Source organism: Molothrus aeneus, chromosome 3 (assembly GCF_037042795.1).
Source record: "Molothrus aeneus isolate 106 chromosome 3, BPBGC_Maene_1.0, whole genome shotgun sequence".
Lineage (NCBI taxonomy): Eukaryota > Metazoa > Chordata > Aves > Passeriformes > Icteridae > Molothrus > Molothrus aeneus.
This window is the reverse complement of record NC_089648.1, coordinates 104434252-104458245: the sequence shown is the minus strand read 5'-3', so window position 1 is coordinate 104458245 and position 23994 is coordinate 104434252. Positions and strand designations below refer to the sequence as shown.

Here is a 23994-nt window from a genome sequence, read left to right as displayed (position 1 = left end):
ATTCGTTCTTTTTAAGCAGAACCCGGTTTAAGCTGCCTATAAAAGTGTGAGGAAATTGCAAAGACAAGCTGAACTTTCTTGGACAGGTTTCATCTCCAGTTTCAGAGCCTCCCTGTCGCTGGAAGGCTGAGCAGGTGGTGCTACTTTAAAATTTTGTCATATCACGTCTGTTCCTTTTGATGAGGAAAGGAGGTGGCTGGGTTTGTTACAAGAAGGACAGAGAAAATGTGAAGGAGAGGGAACAGTTGCTGGAGTTGAAAGATAAGCTTAGCAATAGAAAGGGGGAAAAGCATGATTAAAGCCTGGAGATGTTTTCCAGGTGTGTGTTCAAGAGATGATTGGATTAATCTAGGGAAGAATTCCTGCAATTTGGTAATTTTTTTTTTCTCTTTGCACTTTTCTGTTATGTTTAGTTTATTTTTTCTAACTTGCCTTGCTTTCCTTCCTTGAAAACATCCAGTACTTAAATTCTCAGACTGAATTTTCAGAAGGACTCTAAATTCGCTACCAAAATGCAACTGATAGTAGGAATAGACAATCCCATGAAAGACAAGATAGTGAAAGTTTTCAGGAATTTTGCCACTGCAGTTTCAGATTTTATTCTTCTTAATAAAAACAGTAGGAATTAGATAAAAGAAACTGTGTACTTCATTTTAGGTTTAGATAACTATGTATGGATGTCTAATGTGTAATGGCATGGTTGCTGAAGCCATACTAATGTATTGTTTGGTAATCAGTGGACCACATTTTTGCTGTCCTTTGAGCTTTCTGGACATGTATGTTTTCTTACAAATCCTAAATATAAATAGAAGTTGATCTAATTTCTTCTGCATTGAAATATATTTGAAAAATAATACCTTAATACGTGTCTGCAAACAGTTTCATACTTTGGGTGGTAATATTGAGCAAAGACGTGAAAATAGAAGACTGAACAGGTCTTTGTTAAGAAGATTGGATAAAAAACTTGCATGTCAAATGAAACACGAAAAAGTATATTTGTCAAAGGCACCTGTAGTTTATTAATTGTACAGTGATAAAGATTTCAATTTTCTTTTTCTAGATCAGTGACTGAAGACATTTCCAATATCATTATTGGGTATGCAGAAATAATTCCATACTTCTGCATAATGCCTACTTAATGCCTAAGTTTAATTTGTAAAATGTTAAAGGAAAAGCTCTAAACTTCGCCTTGAAGCAAGAAGTAACTTTATTTTTGCAAATTTATGATCATAACGGATTGCTCAATCATTTGGCAGAAAGTTCAAGCTATCAGTTTTTATGTAGGTCACCAATAAAGACTTCCTTTCCATTAGTTCCTGGAACAAAGAATTCTTGGCAAATATCTGATTTGATGGCTTTACAGAAGTTTTAATTTGATAATATGAAAAAATTGTTTACCAGCGAACTGAAAACTAACTTAGCAAGAATAGTTTCTTCAGCTTGCATCACTAGAGAGGAAAAGAATTTCTTCTCTGAAGTGTCTGAAAAGTGCATTTTATTTAGGATTTTTAAAAACTCCAAGTAATAAAAGAAAGATCTCCACATTCTCATTATTTTGGCCCCTTTGTTGCCTTTCCTTGCAACACTGGTATTTTATTGTTCATTGCACAATGTGGGGATCAAGGAGGGAGTACAACAAACTTGAACCTGATCACCTTTTGTTAAAAGCTATCTGGCATTTGAATTGTGCTCTCTGTAGGCATAGTCATGACTTGAAAATATCTTCTGGGCTTTGGATTTTACTATCACTTAGGGATAATTTTTTTTTCTCATTACAGTAATTTTGCTGGTGCCATCATTAAGAGCAGATGGTGCTTTTTAGACCTGAAGATAATCCAGTTCTAGAACTGTGTCAGAGGCTTGCCGTGTGAGATGGCATAACAAGTTGATTGATCATGAATTCCAAACATCTGACATTTCTTGGTGGAATGAATACAGGCTAAATGGTCTGTGAGCTACAAAATATATTTTTTCTTAATAAACAAAAAGAAACCCTAAAAACAAAAACAAAACAAAACCCCACCAAAAACCAAAACCAAAAAAAAAAACCAACAAAAAACCCAAAACAAAAAATGAACCTATTGATATGAAAGTATAAGTCTTCATAAATAAAAATCCACATCTATAAACCACATTTTTATGTTTTAAAGCAGGAAGATACCACTGGCTGTCTGTTATTAAACAAGAAAAGAACATGATTGTGGTGATGATATTGATAAGTGGACTTCTGTAAGACAATTTCATTTGATCCTTAAGCAAATTTTATTGAGGTGCCAGATCACATTAAGAATATGAGCAGTTTAGATAATTTATAAGGTGGCATTCTGTTTTGGGTTTTTTTTGTAGTGTATGTATAAGCACACATATACACTAGTTAGGTTTTTATCTACTTAATGAGCTCTACAAGGCATTGAAATTAGTTGCTTTCTCCAGCAGTGTACAGTTTATGTTTAAAATGGTTGGTGAGGTAGAAGAAATACTTTGTTTTTTGTTTTCACTATTTGAGAACATTCCACTCTTCCTTTGGGACAGTTTGTTTATCTGGCATATCACTGGTGACTCTTAATTAGAGGAAAATTGATTCTTATAATTGGAGTGATATGGGAGTTATAACTTATTTCCTAAGTGTTTGAGACATACCTTTCATTGGGGACATCAAGTCTAGTAAAGCTAAATGACAGCTACACACTTTTCACAGTGTGTCAGGTTTTGTTGATGAGCATATGTATTTTGTTGATGGTAATGATGCGGTAACAACATCGTTATTTAAAAAGAAGAAGAAAAAGCCAATAACCAGCTACAGAGTTTGGCCAATAACTGTTATGAGTTTTTATTTTTATATTTGATTAAAACTTAGTATTCAGTGCATTCCTGAATTTCTGAGAGCCCTCAGTTTCCAGTATATGATGAATGAAGACTGGAGCCATCTGAGAGCATTTTAGCAGCTTTGCCACCTAGTATCTCTCAGAGTAACTAGAAAAAAGTTGGAAGAGTTTAGTCCCTCTGATTAGACCATGCTATTCTTAGAGGACATGTGTCTTTCTTTTGTGAACTCTTGTCTAGTTTATCTGCAAAATTTTTCAGAATTTTGTTTTGGAAATAATTGTCTCTATTTTTGCAGTAAGGCAGAGGTACATTATCTCTTAATCATAACAAAACAAGGAGATATTTCCTGTAAAGATAAAATTACTAGGGGAAAAAAAGGAGATGTAATCAGAATTGTGTTAAGATCTTATTAATACAACATCTGTTTTGAAAAACTGTGCATTTTATTCTTCTTGGGACAAGGCAAGAACTTTGCCCAAATAAAATTAAGAATATTAATGTCGTTTAGCAAATTAGATTAAATGGTGTTTCCCAGACAAAATTGCTTTAAATGCTGTATAAATCACCAGAAGAACACTGGGCTAAGATATGAAACAGCAGAACTGTTTCAAGAAAACTACACTGTAAGCAGTAGTTTGAGTATTATGTAATAGTAGTTATATTTACTTATCTCTATATATGATGCACTTAATTGCCCACTTAAAAGCCCAGGCACGAGGCTTCTTTGGCCTGCTTTATGGTTGTGGCTGTTTCCAGCTCCCTGGATTAAAAAGTTTAGCATGTACACATACTATGGCATCCAGGGCTTCTGTCAGTAAATACAATCCAGCTGCTTTGCAAATTGTCATGGTGTGAAGCAAACACTGTTTTTTTTTGTTTCATTCCTAAAAATCATTCAGTATTTTTCACTCCTACCAAAAATGTGAGATAAGTTTTCTACCTTGTTGTCATAAGCACCCACCTGTGAATAGTCAGGTAGTAAAAACTACAGTAAGAGGCCAGAAGGTAATAATGTGCAGTTTGAAGGTTCTCAATCCTTCCTTCAAGGCTGAAAAACATTAATTTCAAATCAAAATAGACCTGAAATCAGAAAAGTACGAGTAGTGTAATATAGGTTTATATGATGAATAAAAAGACGTCATGAGTTGGGCAGCACATCTTCTTGTATGTATTCCTTATTAGTTCAGTCCAGTAATAATATGCTCTTCCTTAGAGCTCAAAGGTTATTGCTTTATTACTGGAATTGAGTTTTTTTCATACTTATTTCAGAGTGGAAGTTAATAGATTATTTTTGTTTCATTAAGAAGGACTTTTTTTTCAGTGTGGTGTTTGTGTGCCTCTGAATGCTTGATGTAGCAACAGACTTTTTGACAGTTTTCCCCAGTCTCTTCTAAGTGGACCCCTGTTTTCTCTCAGAAAATGTAAGTTTTCTTTAGCTGCCTTTGTCACTGGTAGCAAGATAATGATTTTTTTTTCTCCACATCAGTTCATCTACATTGCTTCTGTTGCCTCACCTTAATCCCACCACAAATGTCTGCCAACATGCTTTGTTGGTTGAACCTGTAGATGCTCATGGGATCAAGAACAAGGGGAGCTTAACTGATTTGTCAGTTCAATGAACTGACAGGAAGCTCCTCTGAGTCTGCCACCAGCCTTTTTGCAAAAGTACAGGAGAGTAAAGGAAAGCAAAATCTGTTTAAAATTTCACATAATCTAGCAGGCATCTTTTCTCTCACCGATACAGTATCTTAATCTGAGGAAGACTCATTAACAAAAGAATGTGGGAAAATTCATCCCAACTTCTCCTCTGAAGACTGCTCCAGAGTCTTGTTGCCTGGATTTTTAAAAAGAACTCTTGTTTTTTGCTTTTTGACTTTATTCAGTGCTGGTTTTATGATCACTTTTCCTGTGCTGTTATACAATTGTCCCTTTTTTTTTTAAAGCAGTTTTAAAAATGAGCACCAAAAAACTGTGCTTTTAACTTCCTTTCCAGGTGTTACTATGCCTTTTAAACACTTCCTTACCTTCCATTTAGCCTTCAGGCAGTTCCTTGCCAACTTTTAATTCTTCTGTTAACACTCATCTTCACAAGTTTAACAAGTCCTCATGTGGAAAATTGCAATGTTTTAAATGAAGTCGAGATGTGAGACAACTGCTATTTATTCATTTTCTATAATTCATCATTCTATTCATGATGTATCATGAGTACGCCCATGCTATGTTTATGCCATTTGCCAGTTACCTGAATGTCTTTTTGATTCTTTCCCAAATATGTTCCTTTAACTTATCTCCAATCATACCTATATTTTCTTATGCAGTGTGTTACTGCCCTTGTAGATGTGTGATCCCTGCCCTACAATTTCATGTCAGTTTCTGAAGATTTATGAAAGATTACACTCAAGTTGTTTTAACAGTGAACTCTGAATTTCGTTCCTAGCTTCCGTGCAATCATTTTTATATACACACTTATCTTTAACCACTTTATCCTTATATCTAAAATAATATTTTAACTGTAGAAAAAAATGAATTTTAACTGTAGAAAAAAATGAATTTTAATTTTAAAATTGAACTGAATTAAAGTATTGTTAGTAACTTTGAAGAGTCAAAATTTTCCTTTCAAAAGGGAAATTTGTATTATGTTAAGGGACCTAGATAGTGAAGTCAGCTGGTCCATGGAATTCAAAATGGAAAACATGCCTGAACACTTGCAAAGGAAAATACACTAAAATTATTTCCTGATGTGTGGACATGAGCCAATAAATAGAATCAGGGAAAGCTGCTTTGGAAGGGACCTCATGGATCATTTGGTCCAACCATTCATGGCAAAGGTGTGGTCTAGACAAGATGGCTCAACAGCCTGCCCACCTGAATCTTAAAAGTGCCCAATGCTGGGGAATCCACCACATCTCTGGAAAGAGTTTTCCAATGACTGATTTTTCTTAGTGTGAAAAATCTGCCTCTTGTGTCCAATAAAAATCTTTCCAACATTAACTTGTACCTATTGCCCTGTCCTTTCCATGGGAATCCTTCTAAATAGCATTCTTGCATCTTCTGTGCAAGGGACCCTTGAAGTGCTGGAACACAGTGATGAGGTCTCCCCTAAGCTTTCATTGCTCAAGGCTGTAGAAACCAGTTCTCTCAGCCTTTCCTCACATGGCAGGTTTCCCAGTCCTTGGATCATATTTGTGGCTTTTCTCCTGACTGTCTCTAGCCTGCCCACATCTTTTTAATATAGAAGGGACCGAATCTGAGACTGCATTGGTGTGGCCTGGCAAGTCCCAAGTAGAGTGGGAAATTGACTTCATTTTCTGTGCTGGTAATGGCCTGGTGATGCCACCCATCATCCTGTTGGCTTCTTTGCCACAGCAGCAACGTTCACTCACTGAGCTTGTTGTTCACCAGGACCCCCAGCTCCACTTTTACAGGTCTGTTCCCCAGATGGATTGACCCCAGCCTGTGCTGCACTCCTGGACTATACTTGTCCTTGTTGATTCTAATAAGATTCATGGATTTCAATGTGTTTTCTTGATACTTGAAAGCTAAGTTGCATTTCTTAAACTGTATATCAGCCTGCAGCATTGCTGCTTTGTTTTTAAAAATTCTTCCTGTCTAAACCCAAAAGTAATGGACAGATTTGGCAATAGGAGTAGCAGCCTTCCACTGCAGCTTGCAAGTCATAGGGCACATCAGTCACAGTAAACTGAGTCTGGTCTGTGTTGTTAGTTCTGATCAGAATGGCACCTAAAGAGCTTGACAATGGATAATATTGTTATGGCCCTTCAGGTACAGTTGACCTTTTTTTTTCCAGAAAGCTTTTTATCCTTTAATATTGAGTATGGTACTCTAGAAACTGATGAGATGTTAATTTAAAATTTAATTCCTTAAATTTTCCTGCATAATTTTCACTGCAATGTTTGCTGGATATTTTGCAGGGAAAACTCTACTTGGTGTTTCACACTGATTGCAAGGAAAATTGTATGTGGTAAAGCTGGGTAAATAGCACCTTCCCCTATCATGATTGTCTTTCAAAAAGCCCCACAGTTCTTAGATTATCATTACTTACTTTATCTGATGCTGTCCCCTCTTATTTGAACAATATACATACACACCCTGAACCTGAAAAGGTTTTAATTAAAAAAATGTTGACGTTTCATTTCACATGGCAGTCTGATCATGACAAAATGTGTGTCTAGGCTTACTTTGATCAGTACTTGCCTCTTAATCTGGAGAATATGTGGATTCCCATATCTTTTCACTTTATTATTTATAGTTTTATTCAGAAGTATACTTGGTTTGATTTGCTTATAAAATGGAGAACAAACACAAAGCAAAAGCTATGAAAACTGTCTGTAGTTAATACTTAAATATTAGACTTTCTTAATTAACATTACACCTCTATGCATTTTATTGGCTTGGCTTTGAGTAGTAGGATGAACAAATAAAATCTGAAAGGTGTAGAGTGGTGTCCAGTGTGGGCATACTGGACTGAGGCCAGCAAAGGGCCACTGGGATGATGAGGGCACTGGAGCATCTGACATACAAGCAGAGACTGGGGATCCTGGTCTTGCTCAGCTTGGAGAAGGGAAGTCTTGAGATTCTGATCAGACCTGGTAGTGAGGGTGTGGTGAAAATGGAGCCAGACTTCTCTTGGTGATGGCCAATGGCAGAACTAGAGACAGTGGACATAAATTGTATTACAGGATATTCCATGTAGACATAACATTTTTGTCCCTGTGAGGATGGTCAGACACAGGAGCAGTTTGCTCGAGAGCTTGTGGAATCTCCAGCCCTGGAGACTAGATCATTTCCAGAGGTTTCTTCTAACCTCAGCCATTCTGTGATTCTGTCATTTCAATTGATAAAATAGAGGTAATTGGAGAAAAATTCTGTGTTATATTTGTACCTAATTCCATATTAATTTAAATCTTCACTTTCCCTGATGAATTTCTTATGAAAATGTCAATCCTTTACCCTGATATGTTTGGGTGTGTTTAAATTAAAAGCTTGTTGTTTTGTAACAAGTTTGTTGCCAGTAGAATCTCATAATAAGGAAATAGAGTGTGCCTCTTTAAGTACTTATATTTTAGCCTTATGTGTAACTTAATTAATGAATTATGGTATACGGGAAATAAATAGTCCTTGTGTTGCAAGTAATCTCAATTAGGTTTTAAAGTGACCTTAATTTCAGATGTGTTAATTTGGTCTCCTAAATTAAGTATCTATCTAAATAACAGACATTTGTTGTCCAGAAAAATCATTCATTTAGTTTGTTGCATTAAACAGGAATCTGTAATGGTCATTATTCTTGTAAGATAATATTATATAAAGTCTTAATTCACATGACTAAATTTCTAATACCCTTTAAAAGCCTGACGTTATTTATGTGAACATTTAAATTTTTTTTCTATGTGTAGGCTAAGACAAATGAAAGACTCTGAGATGACACTGAAATACAGTTCAACAAGAAAGAGTGTACTTTAGAGCTCATAAGGCAAACCAGCGGCAAAATAATTTTTTAATTCCTACACACTTATTCACTCCTTCAGGTAAATGAATGGAAGAGCTTATATACAACATTGCACAACATCACAAGCATTTTGTTTTAGAATAGAACTTGGAAAGTGTGTGCAGATTTTGTTTCATGCTAATGACTTAGGGGACTTCTCAGCAGCAAACGCTGCAGATGCTGTTCTCTCTTTATATCTTGCTTATTGCTTTCCAGTGTTACCTTTGCACATAAAAACTGTTTGTTCTAACAGTAAGTATCCAAAAATCTGTTGGCCTGAGAAATACTTAGTTTACATTTCTAAACCTGAATTCAGTTTTATAATTCTCAAGTCTGTATTGAGAGTGATTCCCTGAGCAGTCTGAATATGTAATTTATGGTAAGAGCTCTGAACTCTTCACAGTTCACCTTACAGCATAAACTGTGAAAAGTACTTCAACATTTCAATTTTTGCAGACAAGGTTTTTCTTCAGGTGCTAGTTTTGAGATCATTCATCTGACATGCTGTGCAGACCCGAGCAAAAGTGCTTTCAAGAAACAAGTTTCACTGTCTGTGCACAATGCAATTGGCTCTGACTCAATATTTGCCTAATACTATTGCTTGGCTCAGAGGGCAAGTGGAGCTTGTTTGCATGTTCTGTGCAGCCATTTCCCTAGTTACAAGCTAACCTTCACCATCAGAAAACTGCAGTGTGCAGGTGTGAAAGTGGATGTTTACTTTGCTTTTCTTTAGCAAAATAGGACCTGAAGTGTCAGCTTCTTGCTGCTTAATAGAATGCCGCGTTTTGGATTTTGCAAAGGCTTGGATACTCCAAATGCTCTGATATCAGAAACTCAGTTTTACCTGTCACTAGCTCAGCACATCAGTGTAATTGTGTATGCTTCACTGCTCCCAGAGGGTCATCTCTTACCTGTCAAAGCCAGAGCTTGGCTTTTCTGCTGCTCTTCTCTTCTGGCATATGACTCTGAGCCACAGCTTCTCTAACTCATCTGAAGCAAAACCAAAGGTGCTCTGAGACCCCAGCACAAGGCTGCTATTTTCCCTGCACAGTTTTCTTTAAGCCACTGTTAGGGGAAGAAGGTCAACTTTGATGTAAAAATGCAATTTGAAAGAACTTGAGGAAAATATAAGTAGCGTTAATACACAGTTTTTAGAAAATTTAGTGGGACACACTCTCTGAAATATAATAAATAGCATTATGTACTGAAGCATAAATAAACAGTACAGTTTGTTAGGGAATGAGAAATTTAAATTGGCCAGAAACTGAAGTCAGTGGTGAAATGGCTGATGTGATTGTCCAAAGTGTAAGAAATAGGAAAATTTAATCAATTTTAAAATAATAATTATTTGCATATAAGTGCAAAGGCAAAACCTCTGGGATAAAATATGAGCGTCATTAAAATCAATTGGAGATTTTTTCCCTTGATTTCTGAAGGGTTTTTTTTTACTACTTGTACTAGTCTGTGCTTATGCTTTAACTTATTTCACAGAGGTGATTTCTGAACCTAGCTGATATTATACACCCACAGCCAACAAAATATCCATGTTACAAAATAGGATTGCACTAACATGTGTTTCTGCATTGCTTGGGAAAATTTTGCCACGTAGAAGATGTTATGGTGCTGTGGCATTTTTATGAGACTTTCCCACAGAGGAACTGGGTATCTGGTTAAACTGGTTAAACTGGTAAATAGTACTTAATCTGCTGAATTTTACACTGTTAATAAAATAGCCTTGAAAAACTGATGTAAGCAGGTGTAGTAATAATGACATAAGCCATTTAACAAACACTGAATACTCGTGTGAACAGAGAATAGTCATACAGCAAGTTTTGTTCAAAAAGCAAAATAGATTTGGGGGGTTTGTAAAAAAACTTTGCCTTTGGTTTGGAGCATAAACCAGTTTTTTTAAATGAGCTATTGCATTTATTATGGAAATATAAAAGGCATTGTGAAAAAGCTTTCCAATATTCATTAATACAGGGAAAGTCTTGGATACCTGATGTTAAAATTGAGTGTCTCACGTGTGTAATTCTGTCATGTTGCAGAAGTGCTGTAGGCCTCGGAGCTTAGCATGTTAATGCTGTGCTGAAGCTAGGCATGAGCTCTGCAGAAATGCAACAAATGCAATCAGTCCATGCTTCAGAATCTTATATTACATGTTCTGTTAGTTCTATTAAATACAGTATGAATGCTGCACACTGTATAGGTAGGTATATATTACTATCTTGTATTACTTATCAGTGTTTATTGAAGACCTCACTTTGTGAAGATTAGATTTGTGGACACTTTCTGTAAGAATGGCAAGAAATTGTGGTGCTTGATTTTGTCATGTAGAAGTAATGATTAAACCTTTTTGTACTCATGTTAAGTTCATTGGAGGACAAAATTGTGGAGATGAGCTGAGTGGAATTTGCAAGTGGAATTCTAGAATGAGTCTACTGACTCTCCTTGTTCTAAGTAATCAAATTAAATGTTTAATAGCTTGACATGCTACTTAAATTGTCATTCTTTAAAAAAATGCAGATGCTGAAAACATAAAAATATTCATCCAGCTATGTAGATACTTACATTAAAAGCCCCCCAAAATGAGAAACACAGTTCTATTGTGACAGAATATATTTTAAAGACACCAACATCTGTATGTTTATATCACATTGTAAAGACTTTAAAGGTCTTCATTGTAAGCACTGCCAGATACTTTCAGTATTACAACTACATTTTTTAGTTGATTTTAAGTGGAGAATGTGTTAATATAGAAAGCTTGCTGGTAGAGAAAGCAGTTTCAGGAGATGACTTCATCATTACTGTATATAGAAGGTGCTGAAATAATTGGAAAAGGGTTCACAGGAGGTCCATCATGTGTGAAATAAAGCATGGAAAACTGAGGAAATGTGAAATAAAGCATGGAAATAAAGCATGTGAAATAAAGCGTGGAAACTCACGAAATGAAATATGAAAAAAATAATTTCCAGTCTGGTTTGATGTGAAGAAGTAGCAGTAATACAAACATATTTAGTGTGGGAGGAGTGCATCAGTGGACTGTGGCTTGCAGGAAAAGGCACTCAGAAGGAGGGAGGGAGAAAGCAATAGACTGGCAGCATAAAACAAACATTTCATGAATATTTTCTGTACATCTTACCAAGGAATAATCTCGCCAAGAGTTTCAGGTAACTTTCAGATTCCAGGGAAGTTGGTTTCCAGTTCTGTCACAACTTTTGCAGTAGCCAAAAAAATGCGCACGAGAATCATCTCTCAGAACTCTTAAACACAGAGCAATTGTCTACTCCTTGTGAGATGTCCTTCAGGATGCTTTAAGATATCTAATTGCTCCATTTGGACGTGGCTGTTCAGTTTTCTGTAAGGGCTTTAGGCAGCCACTGAGAATCAGAAGTTGATTAGTATTTTTTCAATAAATATTCAATTGCCAGTTTTATGTAGGCCATGGCTAGACTACTAGCTAGCCCTCTTTAGTAATGGAAATTTTCAAAAGTTATATTGATATCTGTTACATACTTTCTGCTGCTGGTACTATTTTTTCATTATTATTGAACCACTGTTCACTGGGTACCTTGTTTTTGCAGTATTGAACGAAGTCTGAAGTAATAGTTAAAATGTTATCTGAAAATCATATAAGGCACTTCAAAGGTTATAAATGGCTTATTTTTGGAAAGAAATGGAAGTACTTATCTGATTTCCAGAAATGTTCATCATTTGCTCCTGGAGAAGAGCTCTTCAGCTAGCCCTTATTGTGGTTGTTACTAATCTACCCACGATAGTAAAGTTAGCTATAAGTTTAGGAAACTTATCTAGAATCCTTGTCTGAATGTTTACAAGTGGTTGTGAATCCCTAGCTTAGGTGTCAGAGATAAGAGGCTTATGAGAAAACATGGAAGAGCAATATATTATAGGTTTTTTAAATATCTGAAACATAATGAAGGAAAGGAAGTGCTCATAGACATGGCAACTTTCTTAATAGTAATATTTAATACTTTCTATTCTGTCATTATTTGTCAATGTTCTTCCTGAACTCATCTAGAATTTCATCTTCAAACCTCTTTGAAAACAATGTGGCTTCTCTTTTGTCTTAGGACAATTTAGGTTTTTGCCAAGGAACAACCCTGAGGTCAGACTAAATTTCTGTTGCAATTGTATTCCTTTCATATAACTGTTTACTAATTTGTGAGGTTTATCTCTTAATAACTCTTCACACACAAGTTTACTATAGAAATTGATACACAGTAGAAAAGTCAAGCTGTTCTTATAATTATTTCTTAATTAAAATCAATAAGGAAGTGGAATAGCTCTTGTTGTGAGGCTCGTTTGAGAGAACATTTCTAAAAGCTACAGTTTGACATTCATTTTGACTTAAAACCAGCTAATTGAAATGTTCATTGCTATGTGTATGCAGCACCACATGAAAACTTCGCATATGATAATATATTGATTTACCTTAATCTTCATTTTTCTTAATGTGCCATGAAATTATGACTTTAGCTTTTAGTTTTGTGTGTGTGTACCCTTGCATGACATATGATATTTTGATGTCAAAGCAACTTGTCTCATAAAACATGTTTGGTTTTAAGTGTCAAAGTGGCACTTCCTTTTGTTCAGTATAATGACTTTCTAGCCCTAACAAATTAACATATCACAAAGCTTATTCCCCATTGCCTCGTTCATAAAAGAGTATCCATTTAGGGAAAGTACAGGCATATGTGGATCACCCCTGTGGTGTTTTATCTTTATCTTATCATCAAAGCTTCCAACTTGGCATGAGACTGGCTTTTCAAGCTCATAGTTTCTTTGTAATTTTATTAAAATTACCAAGAGTTTTATATTCAGACAATAGAAAGCTTGTGTCTCATTATTCTTTACCATAGAGCTTATCTGCTCCCCTTTCATGTAGAGAAAATAATCCTTATTTTGGATACATTTTCCCCTTTTTCAGTTTGGACTTCTTTTTTTAAATCCAGAAGTATACAGCTTTGTTGTTGTCCAAGGACTGTTGAAACCCCACAGACGATAGGAAACTTTTTCTTTTTATGAAAACAGAACCATGCTGTCTCCCTTCATAAAAAACCCAATAGAATGGCATTTGAGTGCTGTTTTTTAGGGATGGGACTTAAGAAAAGATGAAAGAGCCACAGAGAGGGACAAGAAATGGTAGGCTTAATCCTGGTGCTGAGAGCTGTTCACTGTCCTTCCTGTCAATAACTTTTCCTCTTTCCTGTCAACTCTTTACTTCAGTTTTGTACTGAGAGAAAGTTTGTTATCTTTGAGCCAGTATGAGGCTTGATCTATTAATGATACCTTTTGAATCAGTTTCAATATATTATTAGACGTAATGAGGTCTTTTTTTTAGAGAAAGCCAGTCTGTAGCGGATGGAACTTTTCCCTTTTTATTTTTTTTGATGCTGAGTTCTTCTCACATCCACACGGAGACATAAGGAAATGCAAGTTCTGTAAGAAACACAGTCAGATGGCACCTGAAGCATTAGGGCTCTCTAATTAACTAGGCACAAAATCGCTTTCCTCCAAATCATTTTGTGGAAGGTGGAGAGGAGAAAGTCCCACACAGAAATCCCTAGCCCACAGCTGCTTGATCTGTGGAAGTGGCAGGGCCAGGTTTGCTGCAGGGCTGGTTTCTGTTACGCCGCACCTGCCGCAGTGCGAGTGCTGCAGCTCCGCTGGCTGAGCAGGAGTTTGTGCTGGGCTGGTGCTCACTGGTGCGTGCCAGTGCCACCCTGCTCCTGCTGCAGCCTCCCAGGGAATAAGGGCAGGAGGCACAAAGAGCAGTCATTCAGATCTGTCTCCACTGCTGGCCCTGAACTCTTCTGTCTCTCTGTCAAAACTGGAAATTACTGAGGAGGCTTAACACTTGTTGGTTCACACTACTAAATGCACAGTGATGTGGTAGCCCTGGTTTCCTTGGAAAGCTAGGCTTTAAAATCTTCCATTTTCTGAAATCCTTTTTCAGGCCTAAGCTTGCCTTGTTTTCTTCTCACCCACTCGTGTGTATGTCTGCCCAGGGTGCTGGAGTTCACAGACTGGGGTTGGTGGGCACAGCCCATTTTCCTGGCTAACTCTGCTGGGTCCAGCAGAGAATATTAAAATTCTGGCTTGACTATCCTAATTGGGATAAAACTAGCTTCCAGTATTAGGGTCCCATGCTATTCTTCATCATTCATCTCTGTTAAGCAACATAAACCAACTCCTTGACTTACTGGTAATTTGCTTTACTCTGTCAGTACACATTGGAATAGTGGATCCACCCTCAGCCAAGTCCTCCTTCTGAAATGGGCAGGTTTGGGAATTGCTGTACTTTGAGATAACCTGCAGGTTTTTGCCTTTTGCAGAACAGAATTCTGTGCTAACCACTGCCATTTTAGAAGTTTCTTAAACTCTCATCCCTAAAAAAAAAAAATAAATCAAATTGATTCTGATACAGAAATCACTTCCATAAATGTATGTTTTCTGCTGGGTACTGTCAGAACTCCTTGCCCTAGTATCTACAAGTAAGAAAAGTTGCAAGTGCAGTGGTTATCTAGTTTCAGGACTTTTTTTTAATGTCAAAAATCATTATCAGCTTATCCCAGAATACTTCTGAAGATAAACACTAGTTTCAGGAATCATGTAACAGTGAGGTTTTCTACATTTCAATTTGTCTTCAGGGTTTTCTTTTCATAAGGCAAGTACTCTCCTGTTTGTAGCTGCTGTTTGACATTATTTCTAATTGCCAAAGTCTTCGGGCTGCATTAACTGGTGGAAGTTGCCTTGTAGCTATGTATTTGAAATTTTCAAAATAAGTGAATCTGTCTAAGTCCTAATTAGTCTCTGTTAAAATATTGATAATAGTGATGATGATCTCTCCAGTCTACTTGTTTTCACGTAAAAATATTGAGAAAATTTACTATGATTTGTGATTTTGTGCTTTTCTCTTTTTCAGGTATGGTAGGCAGTTTTAGGATTTGCACAAGGAACTGGTGGAAGATTTTCATCAAATTGAAATTATGCTGTGACAGCTTGTGCTATTTTTTTATTATAAGACAAATAGTAAAGAATTATATGTAATCAAAACTGATAGTCAAATAAATAAGTTTAGGCCTATTAAGCAATATTTAAATACACTTCCAATCTGATAGTCTGGTTTTTTAAGTCTTGTTATAAGAAGAGCACTTTTTTCTTCCTTTAACCGATCAATTTCAGTGTTTTAACTATAGATTGCAATTTGATTTAAAAGAAGCCTCGAACCTGTAGGCTGAGTCTTCTAAGACGCTTGTTTTGATGTTTTAATACTGTTTTTGAAGTTTTCCTTGCTGTTATTCTTATCTTTTTACTAGTGTAAATACTAGTTGGAGTAAAATTGTATAGTCATCTGTGGATACAGAAATACATAAAAATAAATCATAATCCCAATAAGCTGAGGAGAGATGGTATTTAAAAGAGTAATTGGCCATGTCTTTGTTGTACTGTACTTCTGGACTAAAAATGTGTGCCATACTGAAGACCAGATTTCCATCAGTTTTGTTGGACTGCAATGGAGAAAGGAAACAAAAGTTAAATGTTGAGTAAGAATTTGTTACAACTTCATTATCTTTGTGCAGATGTTTTCCTCAATGAAAACTTTTCCATCAGCTTCCTTACTCAGCCTTCTATCGTATAAGTAAAATTCTAAATGTGTTGGGGGAATTCCTGCAATTTTGCTGCTTTTTTAAAATCTGCCTATTTCTAAATTTTTATTTAGTTAATTATTTTCTTCTAATTCCCAACTGGTTGTAAAATCTAAAAATTTAAAGCTGACTAACAGGCAGATCTTCAAGACCTCTCTGATAAGAAGGAGTAACTTCATTCATCCTCTTGAAGCTGGTGTTTGAGCCCACTGGAGGCTGCCCTAGAGCCTGGTGCTCCTGGTTCCTTAGAATATTTGCTTATTCTACCTTATCTGATTCCTGTGCTCAGTGAGAGTCCTTCAGCCTCTCTGTTGAGGAGCAGCCATCAGAAAAGCATTGTGCATACATGTAGGTTATCAACAACTTGTCTTAAGAGGGCTTGAAGTGTTTGGTTATTTTTCTGTTTGTTGTGAGACCACTGCAGTTAAGCTGAGCTTGCTTAGATTCTGCTGAGTCTCCTGGGTGGTTTGTGGGGTCGGAAGATCATTTCTGTATATATGGACTAAATGTAATAGGTGTTTTATTCAAAAAAGCCAAGCTTTAAATTAAGAAAAGCAGATCTGTGAGCTGAATTACTTTCTTACACACTTAATACCTGCTATTAACAAGAATGGTAAGAAATCATGCTGTATCTGGTTTGTCTCATTTTAATCAACCTGTAAGAAACATGAAAAGACAAAACATCTGAGACTTGGTTTTAAACCAAGTGTTCTTCTAAATCTGTAGTTGTTAGAGGGGATGATAGTCTCTTCAGCACAACAGTAATTAGCAATCAGTGTATATATTATATTCATAAAGTTTGTGTTGATTTTTTTATATTTAAAAAACCCTCTGTCTTCAATGTCCTTGTTTTTGCTACTGAATCTTTTTAAGCGATATATAAGGTACTATATCCAGACAGCCTTTCCAATAAGCCTGTAGCCCAAGAAGAATGTTCTATTTACCCTATAATTTTTTTTAATGAAGCAATCATTTCAGTTGCTTCAGAGCTACTAGGACAGAAGAAACTTGAAATCTTGCTATGGTGATTATTCTTCCACAGCTGTTTCAAAACTGCCTTGTAAAGCAATATAATCTGCAAACAAGCCACAAAATGCAGGGGTAGCAGTTAATTGGGTAGATGGGACTCTGTAACCAAAACCTCCTGTTGGGCTATAAAAGTACAGAGGACAACCACTGGTTGGCTGAATTTGGGTTTCGGTTTCATTTATTGCTGTAGAACAGTACTAAGACTCAAGTGAGGTACAAGGACTTTCGTAGTCTATTTTTGTGTGCACTTGTAAAACAAAACATTTTCTGAGATTTATAGGGCTCTTTCCCACCTCAGGGAAGATGTAGAAGTCAAGAAAATGCCCTTGTGATGGCAGATAGTTTATGATGTCAAAGTATTACTCACAGTTCCGTGCCTCATATTTGAGGACCTCCAAAGCTCCTTTTAAATTATACTTTATAGAATTGAAAAGAGAATAATACCTATTTAACATTCAGAGTAAAATCTTGTTTCAGTCTTGAATATAAAGATGTACTTTTTTATGTCTGAGCCTTACTTGAAAAAATTTGCTATGTCGTATGTCTCATTGGGGTTCAACTCCTTTCTGGTAATTCTAGCAGATGGACTGCTGTCTGTATGTAAGACTCTTGTCTGCCTCCTTGCCTTTTCCATAAAGCTAGCCTATATTCAGGAGAAGTCATTTGCATGGGGACCTTGCCTCACCTTTCTAATGCAGTATGACACATCTTGTCCTTTTGTTCCTACATTGATTACTCAATATGCTTTCTTCCAGATATTAAGCACATAAAATGAAATGTAACAATCACTCAAAAAAATATCAGTGACATATATCTCACTCATCTATGTTTTCATGGTTACAGAGAAGTAACTGAAGTCATGTGGGACCTTTGTTAGTGAAGGCAATCAGAGTTGCCTTTTGGGCATAATCTATTACTGACTTCAAGGAGTGTAGTAATTTGGCTGGGATTCAAGAAACTGCTGATTGACACACAGCCTCTCCATCTGTTGGCCACTGTCTAGTTTATCTCATTATAACTTAATAGAAAGTCAGCTATGAATATTTACCAGATTCCTTTGCCTGCTCTCAGGGTCTTTGGTGTTGATTATTCAGACCAGAATATATAATAACATATCAAATCTGAAATGTTAGTGCCTACCCTGGTGGACTGGGTTTTACATGGCCAAGCCTTGCTAGCGGGGGCTGCTTCAAAGGTGGCTTCAGTGAGAAGCTCCTAGAAGCTTCTCCCATGTCTGGCAGAGCCAAAGATGGATGTACTGTGGATCAAGGCTGGGCCAGATAGAAATGGTGGTTATGTCTCTGTGATAACATATCTAAGAAGAAAATTTATCATGCAGTTGACTCCTGGCAGGGACCTGCAGACCCGTGGAGAGAGAAGCCCATGCTGGAGCAAGTTTCCTGGTTAGGACTTGTGACCCCATGGGGAACCCATGCCAGAGCAGCCTGTCCTTGAAAGACTGCACTTTGTGGAAGACCCACATGGCAGCAGTTTGAGGGGATCTGTTGCCTGTGGGATGGACTCACAGACTCTTGGAGAGCTGTCTCCCTTTGGAGGGACCCCACAGTGCAGCAGGAAAAGGACTCCTTTCCCTGAACAATGGGAGAAACTGCCAGTGATGAACTGACCATAACGCCCATTCCTTGTCTTCCTACACCACTGGGAGAGGAAGTAGAGCTGGGAAGGAGAGAGGGGTGGGGAGAAGGTATTTTTATAGGCTTATTTTACTTCTCATTATCCTGCTCTGATTTTGATAGTAATAAGCCTCCTGCATGGACATGTTTTCATAAGCATCAAAAAATGATAAGGTAAAGAATTGTACTTTAAAACAGCAGCATTCTCTGATAGTTATTAACATCTTAATTAGAAAGCAATGGATTACTCCTACAGTATGAACAAATATTAATAATATTTTGGTCTTGCAAGTTCTCAATTTTAGTTATTTCTGGTCTTTGCAAACTTTTTCTAGCATTGTCAGTATTGCTACCATCAGTGGTAGGTGGTGAGAGATCTTGCTGTGTAACTTATTCTCTGTCTCTCAGTACTTCTGCTTGGTTTAGCTCTCAATTGTTGTTTTCCACCCATGAGCTCTGGCAGGCTTCTGGTGAGCATGGGAGACATCTTGTCAATAAGAACGGGTCATTGCTTCTGATCTATATTCTTTTGCTTTTCCCGTCATTCTTGAGCAATGAGCTTACTCTGTCTTAGCTGTTTAAAATGTCCTGAAAACCTCCTTTATATTCAGAAACAGCAAGGTTAATTAGGTGACCAAGCCAGCTCTCAAACTGCTGGTAGCAAATGAGTATCTGTCCACCCATGAAGAAGGCAAAATGGAGTGACTTTCACCACACAGGCGTTGCAGAGTCTGGCGAGTATTGTATGGCTTTTGCTCTCTTTGACTGGTAGGATGGCTGGAGAGGGGGATGTCCAATTTCACCTTGGTGCTCTTCCTTTGAGCCCCTGTCTCACTGGGGCTGGAGTTTTTCCTTCATGATGTCTGACCATGAAGCAGGATGTATTGTGTACCATTGCTGCTTCTTTGTGAGGTTCTGCTGTTCTTACTGGGTGAAGATTATGATATGGATGTTTTTTGTTTCAGAATAGATTGGGAAAACATTGTCCCATTTAAAAAAAAGGATGTTATCTATTTCCCCAGCAAATACCATCTTTTCTGACTGATGCTTTTCTAGATTGTTCTTAACAACTTCAAGTGAGAGAGATGTTTTGACATCCTGTGCAGAGATAGAGATCTACATTGGATGTTTTAGAGCTAGTGTGTTATTTGTCTTCTGATGGTGATGGTGGTGGTGTGAGTTTGAGTTTGGGCATTTTGGGGGAGTAACATGCTAAGTCAGAATGTGCTTACATTGTGTCTGCTGCCTTGATGAGAAATCAGTGTTTGAGCCCAGATCTGGTTGCATTGAAAGAATTTAATTTCCCTGTGTTGCTGGTATTTCATATTCAAGAAATCATTAGATAAGTCAAGACAAGTTTGTGTTCAGTTCTTTATACAATTAAGCTATTTCAAATACATTTGTTTTTTTGCTGCTTCAGTGATTATTTTTCTCCCCTTCTCTTAATACCTCCTCAAATTTACCAGTGCTAAATTGCCACTTCCTTTTGAAATGTAAAAGCAAGGTCATCTTATAGCTTCAGATAATATTAGTTAAAATATGTAAAGTGACAGTAAAGAGCTATGCAAAATAGAAGAATTAATGATCAGTGCTAGTGAAGGCTGGATAAAGGGAAATCCATCACAGCTTGAGATCCCTGACAGCAGAATTGATGTCTGACCCTGTTCTATATTTTTGTAGTATGTTAATTTTGAAAATCTTCTATTTGTCCACATTTATTGAATTCTTTTATTTTCTGGAGACTGCTTCTCCAGCTTGCCATCACTGGTTAGTATAATTAAAGAAATACAAGCCTTTATACCATTCAGATGTTAGTTCATGGTCTCTGTAAACTGCACCATCACTGTACTAATTTGCAGAAACCTTTTTTTTCCTAGATACCCCTGAAGGCCTGGAGTAACACTTTTTCCTTTTTTTCCCCTCCCTTATTTTTAAATGACAGCTTTTATTATGAAGTACAAATTGACCTGAAAAAAAGGGATCATTGATTTGATGCCATTGGCACTGTTCAGAATTTTGCAAATATGTGAAGAGGTAACATAAAGTTTTCTCAAGGTGTTCCCCACGGACAGTAGTCATAGAGAGCCACAGAAAAATTCTTTGTTAAGGAGTTGGCAAATTAAATACAGGACACTAAGAGACCTCTCTCTCCTTTTATAGTTAGAACAGAAATGCTTGAATCCTACAGTGCCAAAGTCTTACTCTTTCATAGAACATCACATCAAAGTACATTGTACATTTCATTCTTACCAGATTCCTGAATTATATGGACAATATTAGCAGCAAATTCAAAAAGCACTAAGGAGAAACTGCCCTGTTTTCCTTTTTGGAAACAGAAAAAAAATGGAGAAAAAGTTGTTTTGAACAGTATTAAAAATCAAAAATGCGTTTTGAGTAACTTACTGCTTACTGTGATGCTATGATTTTTGACAAAATAATTATAGATAAGATAGAGACGAAAGTACTTTTAATGTTTTGGGGTTTTTTTTCCATTAAAATACAGTATTATGTGGAAAATGGAATTTAAATGGGGAACTGTGTTTGTCTAACCTGCTACAAGAGAATCATTTGAGTAAGAGTATCATTGGGCCAAAATGGTACAGAATTCTCTTCTGGTGTACATCACTTACATCACTTACATTATGTGTTCAAATTACAACAGGATTATATGTACAGGTACTGAAGTCAGTAGTAGTGTCATCTTAAATGTTTCTTCATATTCCTGCTGTACTCCATGTTGATGATATTTGTTTTGGTAGGACAAGCCTGTGACAGTACAGTAGGCTACACCTCCTGTTGACTATAAAGGGAATAACTTCCTACATACCTGACTTTCATGAGAAAGCATTGGTTCTCTTGACTCATCTGCATAGATTATTGAGAAGTAAATTTACAGTATATGTAAATAACCATTAAGACATGTAAAGTTTAGTCTTGAGAAGAGTTAAATTTTATACAAGAATCCCCAAGAGAAAGTGAGTTTTACTTAATAGACAAAATTCACAGATTTTTAAATATTTCTAGCTGAAAACTTTCTGTAATTCTCCCTTTTTGTAATAGAGAACCTGGTATTAGAAATTATACCCTTTGGATTAAATTAGTGGGAAGTGAAATTCATTAATTTGTTAGATATTGTCAAGAGATATGATGTTGCCAAGGATAGAAATATTGCAGTCCTATTTAAAAATTTATGTACATTAGGATATGACTTATGACTTTATTTTCTTTGTAGTTATTTGAGCTGCTAGGCCCTGAAGGTTTTGAACTCATAGAGAAACTCCTACAGAACAGATCTCTGATTCTGGAAAGATCTTTGACTTGTCCAAATGATAACAGGTTCCAGTCTCTCCAAGGTAAGTGACTACAAAATTTTTGTTCCAAATCAGATAAAAAGTAGATTTCTAACTGTTCTGTTTTATTTCCATCAGTAGTACTGTCCATGTATAATTTAAAAACAAAAAAAAAATCCCAGGAGACAATGGAGGAATGTCTTAAGCAAAGAAAGTCTGATTATACAGAAGAAACAAATATAGATTGCATATATTTATTTAGTTTTCAACTGCCTGTGGGCATGTGCAAATTTTGAATGTATTAACAGTTGCACTTTTCCTGTTTTAATGGATTACTCTGGAAATAATCTGATCTTCTATTATTCCTCATTTGCTTTCCTGCTTCCTCTCTACTTTGTACTATCATCTAATGTAGGCCTTGGGGAAGAAAAGCACAGTTACAACCACTTCTGAAAATAATAGAGTCAAACTTAAACATGAATAAGCGAGAGGGTGAAAAAAAGGAATTCAGGTTTTGTACTGTCATTTTTGCTTTTATGAGTTAATATGTCTGCGCCAAGTAATTATTTTAAAATAAGTTTTACAATCATTGGTTTAAAACAAGTCTTATAAGTTTCTTCTCTGACAAAAATAAATCTGATAGCATATGGGTTGTGACTTGGGATAAATCTTACATGGACATAGCACCATGCAGCCCACTGTGTGTTCGCAGCATATGGAGTTGGAAAAATGTGAATAGAGCCAGTAATGGTGGACTTATGTAACTCCAAAATAATTTTAAAATGCAACTGACCCCTTTTAATGTTTGTCTTCAATGAAACATTACATAAGCAACTGTTCAGAAGTTCATCTCTTGTTGTGCTAATGGTTAGTCTAAACTCAGAAAATTAACAGACTTTAAATGGTTAGTCTAAACTCTAAAATTAAATTAAATGGTTAGTCTAAACTCTAAAATTAACAGAACAACTGTTAATTTTACCTTTCATGATTTCAAAGATGATTGTCTTGCTGTATGACAAGGCTTTCTGTCCTGATAGTTTTCCTTTTTTAGGTCATGAAATAAAAAATTAAAATACATTCAGTATAAATTGAATTAATACATTTTTCTCCTGTGTACAGAGTTTAGTTACAGGAGTATTTTCTTCTCACTTAGCAGAATTAGTATTTTGGAAGCTTTTATGAAATTACCCTTCATTATGCCATCAGTAAAATCTATCACAGTAATTTCTGCTAGAATGTGGAGGAAGAATATTTTCAATGTTATGTTTTTCAGACAATTGAAAAGTGTTAACTGATTTAATGCTTTTTTTCACTGATGAGAGAATCCTTTCTTTAACTGTGGTAAAAAAGTCAGTGATATTAAGGGTATTTTCTCTGAGACTGAAGATGCTCTTGGCCCTGAGTTCAGTATTTTAATTTTAATAAGGTTTTATTCTTTTTAAGTTGATCAAAATGGTATTTCTAATGGGGAAGTCTTATCTTTCCAAAATTTCACTTGGAGAAGAGACTAATTTCTGTCTGCAGAAATTTAATCAATTTTGAGTCATTTGTGCCTTTAAAAAATTAGCACAAGTCAAGAAACTGTACATGTACTGCTTTTTTGTACCATGCTGTGTTATTTGACTATTTCTTATGTAATTTACTTTCATGACAGTAAAGGTGATTGTTGTGTTTATCAGACAAATCAAGTAACATTTCTTTGCCCTGGTGTGTTCAGGCTGAATTAAATTTGGTCAGGAAATTGTGTCCATTGTTGTCCCCTTTTAATATGAGAGAGAGAGAGAGAGAGAGTTAAAAGCTGCAGACAATATGGTGTTAATGTGGACATTGTGACAGTTTATTAGAATTTTTTCAATGCTCTTCAACGAGTTATTGTTGCCTTATCCAGTATGCATGCTGTAAAATGTAGGAGTTTCACTGTTGCTGTAGGTGAAAACTAAGCAGCACAAATTGTTCAAAATGTCAGTCAAGTGGGTTTATTTGATGAAAAAAGGTTTTCAAGTTTTTCGCTTCAGAGTTTGGCTGCAGAAGTTCATATG

At 36.1% G+C, this 23994-nt stretch overlaps 1 protein-coding gene across 1 annotated transcript in view; it reads left to right on the top strand.

The window, feature by feature from the left end:
• ASCC3 (activating signal cointegrator 1 complex subunit 3) overlaps positions 1–23994 on the top strand; it is a 251664-nt gene that overhangs the window by 17361 nt on the left and 210309 nt on the right. The window contains exon 5 of the mRNA XM_066547531.1: positions 21898–22018. Coding sequence (XP_066403628.1) covers positions 21898–22018 — 121 coding nt within the window. The remainder of the gene's footprint in view (positions 1–21897; positions 22019–23994) is intronic.